Source organism: Athene noctua, chromosome Z, assembly GCF_965140245.1.
Source record: "Athene noctua chromosome Z, bAthNoc1.hap1.1, whole genome shotgun sequence".
NCBI lineage: Eukaryota > Metazoa > Chordata > Aves > Strigiformes > Strigidae > Athene > Athene noctua.
Genome location: NC_134077.1, coordinates 31,160,493 through 31,174,239, shown reverse-complemented (window position 1 = coordinate 31,174,239; position 13,747 = coordinate 31,160,493). Strand labels below are relative to the sequence as shown.

General features: G+C 40.0%; 1 protein-coding gene across 3 annotated transcripts in view; it reads right to left on the bottom strand.

Moving 5' to 3' along the window:
* Positions 1 to 12,750, bottom strand: part of SNX2 (sorting nexin 2) — a 32,296-nt gene extending 19,546 nt beyond the window's left edge. For all 3 annotated transcript variants that reach the window (XM_074931770.1, XM_074931771.1, XM_074931772.1), the window contains exons 1-2: positions 12,617 to 12,750; positions 4,496 to 4,613 (exon numbers count right to left, since the gene is read on the bottom strand). In XM_074931770.1, coding sequence (XP_074787871.1) covers positions 4,496 to 4,613; positions 12,617 to 12,724 — 226 coding nt within the window. In that variant the 5' untranslated portion in view covers positions 12,725 to 12,750. The remainder of the gene's footprint in view (positions 1 to 4,495; positions 4,614 to 12,616) is intronic.
* Positions 12,751 to 13,747: the final 997 nt, after the last annotated feature.

Genomic DNA, 13,747 nt, shown 5'->3' with positions numbered 1-13,747 from the left:
GATGTTTTGGTTTCCTGGGTAGTTCTCAAAAGCATAAGTTATTCTTGCACAAAGAGAGGCAACTGTTCTGCCCAATTTTTAGAAAGAAAACATGGAGATCCAACATTCATATCAGCTAAGGCAGTTACCAGCACATACTAAGCACTTCCACCAATCTAATGCTATAAGATTCTACACATAAATGTCTACTTTATGATCCATAAACAGTCTTTGTTATGGATCTCTGTCAAGATGCGTAACTCCAGAAGAACATGAAAACATCTCATCCTGCTGAAGATGACAACTATTTATGCTTAATTAACATTCTGCAACCAGCTACGCAAAGTTTCCATCAGCACTCAAGCATAGGGCTCAATCTCAGCATTAGACAGCTCTTGTTTCTTTACTTTTCACTACCAGCATTTGTCAAACATCATCTTAGGAAGTTCAAGTTTGCAATTCCTCACTAGCAGTTCACTTCAACTGAGTAAGTTATTTTTATTGGTCACACACACAAATTTCAGACCTCTAACATCCTGACATGGCTAGAGTGCTTAAATTGGCTTATCATCTTTGAAAGTTTACTCAGGTAATCACATACACATGAAAGTAAACTAAAGTAGAAACTGTTGTCCAGGACAGAGGACAAGCTATTAAAAGAGGCTTCTCCAGGCATAGCAGTATTTTCAAGACAGATACCCTAACAGAACTGAGAGAACTACTACACCTAAGCCATATCCCATGACCCTTACTGTTATACAAGCAGTACTAAGAATATTCTTAATGAGAGCAGAGATAGTTTTAACAGAACAGTCAGCTACTAATAAGGCCTTCTTCTGACTTCAAAACTATAGGTTCACATGCTTTTGTGCATTTGTTTTTTGCAGAAGAGACCCAGAACTGAACAATCAGTTTCTAAAAAGCAGCAAGGCATCTGCACCAAACTCTTCTGATCAGACACACCACATGACAACACCATCAGCTGGTAACTTTTGCTGTTCAGCTAGTCTTAAAGTATATATCTTGTCTGGTCCACAGAATTAGCATCTCCTTTTCTGTATCAACTCCCATGAAAAAAGTCTAAGAAACCTATCAGAACATGAAGAAAAGCAAAAAAAAAAAAAAAAACCAATAAAAAACCCATCAAGACCCCATCACTCAATGCCTCAATTTTTCCCCAGGTCGCAGTAGCTAGATACTTGCATAAGATGATGCATTGCCAAACATGTTTCAGAGCTGAAAAAATAATATAAAAAGTAATCTTTTATCAGACTTAGAGGAAAAATTGTAATTTTTCCATTTTTCTGAAAAAGGTGACACAGCACTGATACAACTTCACAGACATGCTCATCAGCTATGAGCACTAGAGGCAAAGGGCACAAATAGCTATATCCTACACAGGCAGTCCACAGCATGTTTCTGCAGTTATACACAGAATTTTACGCCAAAATTTTGCAAGATTAATTTGTTTCTAGTTCTTCACTCTACAGTAAAAGCTTATGGACAGCCAAGTTTTAAGACACACCCCAAAGCCTCTCAGGATACTCTTAATGCTAGCCAGTTTGGAGCACGGACCATTATGGTCTCCACATGCAAGAGTTCTACAAGGTAAGATAAACTAATTATTTTTGGCCAAATAATCAACACACTGACTTCTATTCTTAGAGTGAAAGGGCTTAAGTGGGCCTAGCAAGACAGTTTGCTTTTTTACAGAACCAAGAATCACAATACTAATGAATGCAGCAGCAAAAGTTACTGGTCTCTAATGAGAGCTGGTAAACTCAATGACTTCCACCTTTGAAACCCAGTTTTAATAGTTCATTTGTGAGTCACCACAGAGTAATGAACACAAACTATCCTGTAACTGCTGCAGAAGCACAAAGAGGTTTTAGGTATAGTCAAAAAAAGCCTAAAAAAATCCCAGGTTCTGAACTGCATTAAAACAGCACAGGAAATCATACAATTTATTCTCTTTCATCTCGTTTTCCATTAGGTTGTATTGTTAGCTGGAATAATGAAGATATATCAAGTCTACAATAGGCATACAATCACATTTTTTACAAATATGTCTGGAAAACTTGAGTTGTTTAAGCCCCCCTCCTTTCAGAAGCCACCCATAGGACTTCCTTTACCTGGATTTTATAGTGTCATAATCTAACATTGTGCTGGTTTAGGCCCTGCTGGGACCGGAGACCACGTTGCTGTTGCCCTCCCCCACCCTCAGCTGGTCGGGCTGGCAGTGAGGCACAAACCCCGGTTAAAATAAGGAGAAATTTAATACAACAGTGTGATAAACAATCTGAACAACAGTAGCAATGATAACAGTGATAAACAGTAATAACAGTGAACAAGACAAAAGATATACAGAGAAATACTGCAGTGGACACAGCCAGCCTGCACCTACTTTCCTGCAACCAAAGCCACAAAGGAAAAAGTTTTGCCACGCCAGACCTGACAGTCAGGATGGTATGAGTAACCCAGCTGAAGACCCCTTCCCTGTCTCTGCTGGGGAAACTTAACCCTATCCTAGCTGAACCAGGACAAAATGAAATAACAACGTAAATTAGAAAGCTGTAGAACTTCATTCTCTTCCTCTTCTTGTAAGCTGTGACAAGATAGGTTTCTTTGGAATTTTAGCATGTTGAAGAAAAAAGGTCCAGTCACACTCACTTGTAATTTAATTCCTGCTTTCATAGAAAACCAGTCTTACACATTCATGCTGGAAGCAATAAAATAGATATCTCATGTTGCCTTCTCACATTTTCTATTTATTGCGAATCAGTATCAGAAAGTTAATTGTATGGATTAACATAATTGTCAAGCAAAACAGTTCTAAGAGAGAAAAAAATAATTATACTTGTGAGTACATAAATCAGACATAGTTTATGAGAATGCCTATGCTGACAGTGACACAAAGACAGAAGTTCACCAGTAGGGTACAACTGTATTATGCAAACTTCCTCTGTAGAACAGGACACTGCGAAATATCTTGTCTTAGGCTCCACAAATCACACTTTTATTCCCCCATTTGAGTTTGTACTAGCCTCAGTCTGTATATAAATTGACTTTTTAAAGACCAGTATTATTTGTGTTAGACATGCAGTATGTTAGATGCTTTCGGTTCAGTGCTGCATGCATTTAAGAGAATGTCTTCCATAGCAAAATTCAAACTCATTAAATCAGTTCTGGGTGTTTTCCTCACAGCATTCATTTCATATGAAACAATCTAGCTGCTAACATTTGTTCCTTCTGTCTGGTTCCCCTCAATATTTACTCCAGCCATTTTTTTTCTCAATATTATCAAAAGGAGAGTTGTTTTTCCTAAAATATGCATTCCAGATAGCTCTCTGGTTACAAAAAGCCACTTTATACACTGATGTGAAATAACCAAATTACTAGTACTAAAAAGCTTCATCACTAAAGCACTGTTGGTCTCTATAAGTCATAAGATCAGGTAATACAAATACAAAAAAAAAAAAGACTACACCCCTACTCTTTTTTCTCCCTCTTAAAACACTTTGAGTTAGCAAACTAGTCAATACATTCTAACACTGTCATGAGCAAATATAAGTTCAAGTATATGCAAACAGAAATTTAGCAAATTCAGAACAAATGTAATGGCCATGCATATACATGTATCTATACAAAACAGCCCTGAACTAAAAGCCATAAAGTTTCTTTTTGAATGATTACATCAGTGAATCAACGAAGATGAGATGAAGAGTGTATTCTAAGCAGACTGCCAGCTGCCAACTCAGTATGCAGCAATAGGAAAAGTATTGAGAAGCAGCATTCAGAACCATCTTTTGATGTACATAATATACTCCAAATATTACACCTCCTTTCCTGAATAGTTAATGCTCCTACATGTGTGATTGACAGCAACCATAACATGTTAGGACAGTCAAAAACCAACAGTGACTGATTAATGAAGCATTAGAAACCTGTCATCTACTGACTGATTACTTATCAGAACTTTCACACACCTTTCTCCAAAACATGCAGTATTGTCAAGTATCAGAGACAGAATCATTCACTAGTGAAATGACAGGACTGGTCCCATATGTCAGTTTGTTACATTTTCATTATGACAGTCTTAAGAGAAAGGAAATACCCTCCAGCTTACCATATGATCTAAATTATTTCTCCTTATAATTGTAAAAGACTGGGACAGCTTATGTATGGTTATTGAGTAGAAAACAAGGATGCAACTTAAGTCATGTTTTTATACACAGATTTGAATATTATTAATTACATAATGATAAATACTATTATTACTGTCAGCAGAACACGTTACTAACCAGGTAACACTGCCACATTACGCACTGACAGTACACACCACTGAGAAACTTGTATTTAATAAACAAACTTATGTTATACAGTACCACAGGAAAAATCTGTACATCATTGTCAAACAACTTAAAAGGCTTTAACCCTCCTTCCCAGAAAAACAAGTTGCTTTCAGCCCAAGAGCAAAAGAATTTATGCTGACACATTAGAAGAAGAAAGTAATTACCAGCAAAGAGGTCTTCTCTGTCATCATCTAACATGATTTCTGCTGGCTTTGGACCATTGGAATTTGTGCTGAGGTCTTCTGCAGGAAGACTTGCTGGCTCTGGAGATGAAGGACTTGACTGTTTAAAAAAAAAAAAGTGAAATAATTAGCAGAATTAGCAGAGAACCAGTTGCCATGTGTCATGGCATACATAAGAATTATTGCAACAAACATTCTTTCATTGCAAAGAAACAAGGCAAGATGTACAAAAAGGAAACCATGTCAGCTATTTCCATTTCCTACTCCTAGCATGGGAACAATGAACAAAGGATACAAGCTAGTCAACAGCTCTTTTCATTTCTTTGTCAGAGAAAAAAAAAAGTCACCCATTTCCTCAGGTTTAATTAACATGAAAACAAAAACTGCTATAGAAATTTCTAAAGTAAGTTTATTGGTATTGCAAACTGTAATTTGATTATTAAGTTCCTTTTGGAAAGGCCTGGTTTTAAATCTGGATTTGTATATAGAAAAATAATAAAGGAAATGTCCCAGTACTTTATACTAGTTTTTTCAGAGATTAGAAGAATGTGTTAATGCTAGCCAAATAATTCAAGGCTGCTTGCAGCCATAAGAAATTTTGATAGCTTTGCAACAAGTTGAATTTGGAGATTATCGCCACAGAGGGTCACACTGTTCTGTACATGGAAGCTAGGCTTGCCATAGATACAGTTCTTCTAATTTACTGAAGACTTGAACCTGCTCTGTGAAAGGGAAATACTTAAAGACACTCAGGAAAGTTAAAGCAACCTGAAGCTGGGCTACCAAATGTATAGCTCACAAAATAAATACACATCTAACTGAAGATAAGTGCTTCAGATGGAAAATCCGTGTTAAGTAAGTTATCAACTACGTTTACTGCCATAGTACTAGAAAATTTGCAGGATTCACTTCTCAAAGTCATCCAAAATACCCAGCTAAGCAGTTTTCAACAACAGCATATTTATTTATGAATGCAGGCACTTTAAAAGGAGCATCTGTAAATTGTGTCACTACTTGCTTCCCAGTTTTGCATACAGTTGTCATAATTTAAATTCAGAACCACAAATCAAAACAGATAGTAAACATTTCAGGCTACATTTCAACAAATACCACAAGCTACAAAAGACTTTTAAAAGCCTGAAAAATACTCAACAGCCACTGAAAAAGACCATCCAGATTGTATTTTCACATTCATAAATGTATCAGAGGCAACAGGTCTAAGGGAGAAGCCTTCCTTATAGCTTGCTTTACTTCAAGCAGCACAGAGCAAGACCCTGGCTCCCATATCTTCCCACAGCTCAGTCACTTGAAATTCTGGTACAGAGGAAGTAAGCAAGAAACAGTTAAAATGCTGCCAGACAAGTTCAGACACAATACAAAATAGTTTTTCGAAGGACGTATGAAATCAAGACTCTCTTGACCTAGAAAAGGTGTTAGCTCAAGGCTTTCCCTGCTGAAGATAGATGGAAGATGAAAACAAATACAAGAACACCAAAAATTTGTATTTCTATAAACCAGATTATGGTTGCAACAAGGAATTGCTCCATTCAGATGACAGAATAAGTTATATCCCCTTCCCTTTGCCAAAGACTGTCACTCTGAAAAGACCAAATATAACGTGGGGAAACCAATAAACAAACTGAAGTGATGAGCAGCGAAAGGAGCAGCCTTTCAAACTGCTTGTTGGATTTTGCCCTAGAGCCTGCAAAGAAAGTCAGAGCAGAAGCACTCAGGAACTGTATGCAGGTAGCAGAGTTCATAACCTTACAAGGAACCAATCTGCTAGTCACATGTACATCTCATACTAAACCAATGCCAAAATGATTCCACAGCAAATAAAAGTGCCCAGGGATAATAAAGGTGTACTTGTTCACTCTGTGAAGCATGATCCTTAAGTTGTATCACAAGACTTGCAACTAACTTAGACAAAATTAACTTTGAAATTTAAGAAAATCTCACTGCTTGACACGCTTAATTCTTCTACAAATGGTAGTATAGACAGTATGTGTCACACATAATAGCCAGCAATTCTAAGTGATTTCAGAACTCAGAAGTAGCATATGCTGGAAGAAATAGTCAGGAAGCACCGCACAGAGCTGCGAGTTCAAGATCCTTTCCTTCAGCTAGAACAGCAGAGCGCAGAAATGCTTGATAAGGTTCAAGTAGCTTAAAGTTTTGTCAGCAAAAGCAATTCTTTACGAAAACACTACAGATACTCATTCCAAAACAGTTGCTGGTACTCAACTTCAAACAGGGACCCACTTACATTTTGATAGATCTGAGGTTTAGGGCATAGTGAGGAGCCCCACAATACCACAGATACAGAATGGCATGCAGTTCGTGTTTTCAATTCACCTCCATGAAAAACAGGTGTAATATGGCCAGGTACAAGGAAGATAAGCCTTCCTGAACACTTGATGCACATAGTAGAGGGTTTTCCACTTTATTCCTTAATTATCCTCTTAGTTAATAAATGAGTAGAAAAGAGCTCTTTGAGAATACTCACATCTTCAAGCTATTTCCTCAGTCTATCTTCTCAGTTTTATGAGGTAGCTAATTTAGTTACTGATGGTGACTTTCGACTATACTTGGCTTTGAATCAGAAAAAGAAACCCTACCAGACACAAAACTCACCCTGAACACTTAAACCTGATCAACTTATGGCATGATACAAAAAAACAAGTATTGCCATACCCAGAGCAACAAGTTAACCAGAAGTCAATACAAAGCTATCGCCACTTTGAAGAAACTAACAGATTTTTCCTAGGATAGCTATAAATACATGCCATCAAATCCTGGTAGGATTATGGATCTCTTAGTGAGCTGGGAAAGATCCTGTCCATTGCCATTGTTAAAGAAAGCCAAGCACTCTGCACTGGATACCAACTTTCACAGCTGTAGTTAGTGTACCAGTTACAGCTTTCTCCAAATTTCATATAACCTGGTTTCCCACACCACAGCTGCAGAATACCTGCAAAAGCAGACTCAAATAAACCTTACAGGCACCTCAGAAAGCTCAAGAAGCAAAGTTTATTCATGCAGTTGGCATAATTTGTATACAAGACACAAAGTCTTAAAGTGACTCATAAGAAAATTTCCAGTGAAATGCAAGTTCTGCCTGGGTGTTATTTGTTATATAAAGATATAATAAAATCATGTTTGTTATAAATGTCAAGTTCTGTTTTTAATAATGGTATATATTAAAGTTAAGTTTTGTGGATGATTTATAGGTAAAATGCCTTTTCTTTAAAATAACCTTTCAGCTATGTGCTGGTTTGGCATTTTCTTAATAATGGGTTGTATAGCTCCATGGTTTGGATTTGTGACCAAAACAGTGTTGGCAACACAGGGATGTTTTAGTTATTGCTGAACAGTGCTTACACAGCACGAAGGCCTTCTGTTTCTCCCTGCCCTGCAAAAAATCAACAAATTGTCCAGATACACAGACAGCATAGCTGTTTAGAAATTTCAAACTTACTTGATGTCAGCAATTCAGAAAATATCACAAACATGTCCATTTCCTGAAAGCTGTGTGCCTGTGAAATTTCTGAGTGACTTCTGAGCTGAAAGAGTCAGGCAAAGCATCCAACAACCAAGATGGTCAGAACATTCAGGTATGCAGGATAGTCAGGATTCTGCTTTACTTGTTTTCTAAAAAACAAGTTTCTGGTGAGAGGCCTATGGGTCCATTTTAATTTGCAATGGCAATAACAAGTCCAATTTTCTCCTCCTTTATTGTGCATTATGTTTAGTGGCAATAACTAAGTACTTTATAGCTTTGATTTAAGAAGAAACAAAAAAAAGTTTTCATGTTTTCTATTGGCTGAAATTATATTCCTAGATGTTTGGACATCCTCCCTTCTCTTAATGGTAGGGTCCCCCCCAAACCACTTCACATATTTGTCTGAGCCCTTCCTAGCCTCCTTCAGTCAGAATACAGTAGGTTGACAAAAGTTGACCATCACACTATTCTAGCTGTTCAAATTAATCCAGCTATTTGTCTGAAATAGGGTTACAAAATCTCATAAACCACAGCATGGGCAGAGAAAACAGACTCAAAGTAGGGCAGTAACATTGCCAGCAGAAAGTAAGAGGACACAAGCAACCACACTAGAATGAACGTTCATATGCTTCCATTACAGCCTGGATTTAACACCAAGGAACAAGACACACACTTCCAGTAGAATTACACCAATTAATCTTGGATACAGACCTAGTTTTCTGGAAAAGTATAGTACAACATTGAAGGACTTAATATCTTCCTCTCAATGGGCTCTTTATTGCTTCCTCTATAATTATCACTGTTAAATTCAATGGATATCATTACAGACATCTAGACTTCTGTGCCTATCTAATGTTTTGCCTTCTGTGTAAAATACAAATACATATTGCAGAGCTTTGACATAAACTGATAAACTGGCAATGAGATTATATACACACCCTGACCCAAATGACAGTCTTTACTAAATTACCTCATCCTCTGCTTACTCATTGTTTTCAAGTGCCTCCATGTATTCTTCCATTTCAAAACCCCCCCCAAAACCCAAAAACCCCACGAATATAAATACTGGTTGACATGAAGAGATACTTTTCATTAGCTACATGTTCACATGGCACCTGCTTTACAAAACACAGAGACAGGCAATACAGAAGTAAGTGAGAATTTTAGGGTAAATGAAGTGGCACAACAGATAAACAAGGGAAATGGCAGATAAACAGACTAGGGCAAGGAGAAAGGAGGAGAAAATGATGAAATGAGAGTAACACTAACGATACCGTTTTTCAGAAAATCTAACATGCACTTTTTTCATATATGTTGCCAAAAGTAACTTTCATACAATTGTTTGCAGTCTCTCCTTAACAGTGGAAGAGGACATGGACAGCAAATTAGCAGTCATTGATTACAAACTTATAATAGGGGATGATTCTTCTCATAATGCACAGTTAACTTCCAGAACTTCTTGTGTGTATCAGAGACACTTTTTTTTAAAAAAAAAAAATTTAAAAATGCACTTGGAAATTTAGCAAGTAGCTAAGTCCACAGAAAATTATTGATATTGTAATGATACCTAGAGCTCAGAAAGTCCTTGAGCTACAAAAACCTGAGAGCACTGCAGATGACTATCAGCACATAGATATAATCATCAGCAATATTCATCACACAGCATCCACCACAGAGTATAGCTGTAAATGCAGTCATGGCTTAGACCATTTGCTTGATTCAGTCTGGCTGTTCTCATTTATGAAAGCAATTCTGGCAGCTAAATGGAGACCACTCAGTGACCATGAATTTCATGGAAGCAGCTCTCCAGACATTACAATGTGGTTGGCACAATGAAAACCAAATAATCATTCTACTGCTCTCATGCACTGTGGATATACGATGAGGAAATGAGCACCCCATTAGCTCAGACAAACTGCTGCTCAGCCCAGTGCCCAGAGTTCATAGGTGTTCTGTGCTCACAGGGGGAAGCATTCTCACTCTCTGGCACCCAGTAAGTTTTCAAGTCCTAGAATGTGTTCCCACCACACCCTAGAAATGCTAGGTGTTACAGTTCAGTGTGATCTTTTAACATCCTACATTCTAGAATTAAAAGGGTTTAATTCAAGGCATTAAGTGTATGTGCACAAAGAAAGTTAAAACTCCAGTTTCTTCACATCAGAGAATTCAACTTGAAATAAACAATATTCTTAATTTAATTATACAGATTAGCACCGAAGTCAGTAAGCCTTCCTGTATTCAAATATTTCATATTTGCCACTCATAATATACACTGAATTTATATTTTGTCAGAAGAAACTTAGATGAGTTAGCATGCGTTTTCTAAATTGAGACTTTGTTAACATGGAAGCTATTTGGAAGACCTATTAGAAATCTTATAGCTTCTCCACTGCACAATCAAATCACAGTTAAGAAAGGAACAGCACGCATGTTATAAGTCGCAAAGACAATGAAAGCAAGAAAGCAAGAAAAAATAGGAAGGGCATTGAAATTAATCATGCAAAAAGCAAATCAGCTCCAAGATAAAGCGGTTGGGAACCCTTTCAAAGTACCACAGCCTCCACAAACTGGCTTTGGACCTCACTGTCCTCTGCCGTGCTCTGTCCTCTGGTATCAGCAAACAAATACACGACCAACTATAAATAACATGAAGCCATTCTATTGTTACTACAAAACTTCCATTGGCATTTAGAGACGGCTACATCATGACTACTTACAGGATTAAAACAATACAACAAAAGTTTAACAAGGCCCACAACATGAGATAATTGTTCCTCTCTGGACTAAGATGTCCTATACACTTGAGTTCATGATGTATGTTCAAGCTATTGAGAAGTTCAAAAACAATCTTCATGACATCTTCCTTCCCAATTTGCAGGAAAATCACCAGATTAAGGGTCCTCCCTAAATGCTGTAGCTGATTAGATGTCAAAAAAAGCTTTACTGACAAAGCTTTTAAAAGCTTCCCTTTAAGCAACGAGGCTTCCCCTTTCTACTTACTTAATTTCTTCCAAATAGACTGTCTACAAAAGCAAGCAGCACAACGGAACTGTCAGACAACCCATTAAAAAGTGCACTTATTTACCAGTTCTTGCAGTTAGAAGAGTTTTCAGTAACTATTTTTAAGCATTAAGACAAAGATCTCTTTTTGCAACTGTGATTAAACACTAAATCTATTTTATCTCTTGCAGCTTTAATTCTAGACTGTATCAGTAAAGACCTTTTTTATGTTATACTGCAGTCTTTCTTAGTGCACAGAACAAGACTCCAATAATACATACTGTATCACACAGAGACTCACAGAAGTACATTAATACAATTCTCATCAACTGCAGGTTCACATCATTTGCTATTCCTTCACAGCATTTTTCCACAGATCTTTTTCTACCAATGCACAGATTATGCATCTATAAAAAGAAAAAAATAAAGCGACTCAAGGCAAATGACTTTAAAATACACTTTAGAGCCTCTTTGTACATTGTCCTTTTTTTGTTAAGGACAAGAAATGGAGTAAAACAAAGAAGTATGTACTGATCCTATTACTGTAAAGGTCAGGGACAGGAAAGTCTTCAGGGAAAGAGGAACAGGAATAATTTTCTTTTTTAATGCGTAACTGTTTACAGGAAGAACAAAGTTCTTCCAGAAGATACTGACAAAACACACAAGTGAAACATGACGGCAACAACTCAGGACGAAAAGCTCCCACTATAATGAATGAATACATAAGCATTTTTCAGAATGAGGGCCTATTTATCTATACAGTTGTTCTGGGTTTGCTGTTTGTTTTGGGGTTTGGGTTGTTGGGGTTTTTTTTTCATTAGACTCCTGATATGAAAAGCAAGCACGGTTTAGAGATGCATCTCCTACAAGTTTTCGGATCCTCCAGACTGATTTCTCTGAACAACTGCAGGTTTCGCAACGCCCTGCATGTATGCACGCCTCCCGCCTTCGGTCGCCCGTAACTAACTGTCCGTCACGCTGGGAGGCGAGCGCCGGACGGCGCTGGGCAGGCAGGTCTCGGCAGCCGCGGGGCGCCAAGAGCCCCCGCTGCCAAGCACTGCGCCGGCTCCGGAGGAAGAAGGCTTAGAGACAAGTAAGTTTCTCAAGTTTTTTACAAACTAGAAGGGGGTGAAGCCTCTGAAAGAGGCCAAAGAAAGGAAAAGGGTTGTTACTTATCTACAAAAAGTCTAAGAGGGGGAGGACCAGCGAAACTGGCGTCGTGACAAGACGAAAGGTGTAAATACTTAGTACCCAGGTAGTACAAGAAGGGGGTAAGACGAGGGAAAGCGACGACCTGGCATAGCGGTATTTGGAAAAAGAGTTTTCGGTTTCTTCTGGCAGGAGAAGACCTCAGGGCAACCACCGAGTCCTCTCGGAGCCGAGGCCACTTGCCCGTCAGGAGGAAAGCGCCGAGGAGCTGTCGCTCCCGGAACAGAGGCAGGTGGCGGGACCGCAGCTGAGGGCCAGGCCGGTGAAGGCCCGCGGCCGGCTGGGGAACCGGGGGCCCCGGTCAGGAGCGCGGCCTGGCGGGGAGGGGAGGGCCCGGTGGGAGCCGACCCGGCCGCGGGGCTCAGGGCCGGCGGTGGTGGGCGGGCTCTCACCTCCAGAGTGGACACGGTGCTGGTAAAGAGGTCCTCGCCGTCGTCCAGCTCCTCGAAGTCGGCGGGCCGCGTCTCCCCCAGCGGCGGGGGATCCCTCTCCGCCGCCATCTTCCCCTCCAGCCCCGGCCGCCAGCCCCGGCCCCCCGCACTCACGTGACGGCCGCACCGCCCCCTCCCGCCACGTGACAGGAGGGGGCCGGGAGGGCGGCGGCGGGAGCGCGCACGCCCTGTGGCCGCCGGTTCGAGGCCGGGAGGGGCCGCCGGGAGGGTGGGCCGCTGCTCTCACACAGTTCCGTGAAGCCGGTCTGTGTTCGCGGACCACCGCAAAGTCTTTGCCCCGTGAAGGCAGCGTCCACACGTGTCTGTGTTTTAGGCAGCTCGGCCCGGCGTGGAAAGCTGGCTATCCCGGGGTTCTCCCTGCCTGCAGCGGGAGGCGTGGGTGCAGCCTCGAGTAGATGTCAGCCTACATCCTGGAGGTGAAGCGCCTGCTGCGAGCGAAGCCGGGGAACGTTCTGCTCCCGCTGGAGGAGAAGCCCTTAGCGCTTCCACTTCTGGCCCTCCCATTACCCACCTTTTTCCTCTGAAACACTGCGCGGCGTTTCACCTTGTCTTCCTTGCGTGAGGGGTCAGTATGGCAGGGCTGACATTCGTGCCGTTACAACCCTCCACCGTGTGCCTTGCACCATAGAGTTGGGAGCAACTTCGAGAAATTTTGTTTTCTGTTTCATGTCAGTCCTTGAATTAAGAACTGTTTTTCTGTGAGGAAAATCCACTCATTACACTGTTTCTTCCTCAGGGAGTGAGGATTAGAATTAGCATGCCCCACCCTTGCAGAGCAGTCCTTTGGCCAGGTGCAGAAGTATTCATAAACACTGAAGTCACATGTCTCCTGCAAATAAAGTATTTGCAGGCCCAAATCCCTAAGTTACTATCTACAAATTGCTTTTCTTTACCCCCCTCCACTTACTCCTTTCCCCTTACTCTATCTCTGAACTCAGCCCCTTGCTGTTCAGTATATTACATTCAGATGTCTTTTTAAGATTTAAAAATGTAGAGTAAGAAATTGAAAAAATCAGTTCAAGATATGCAAATATTTTCTATCCAGAAATGCTGTTCTCTGGCATCTACATT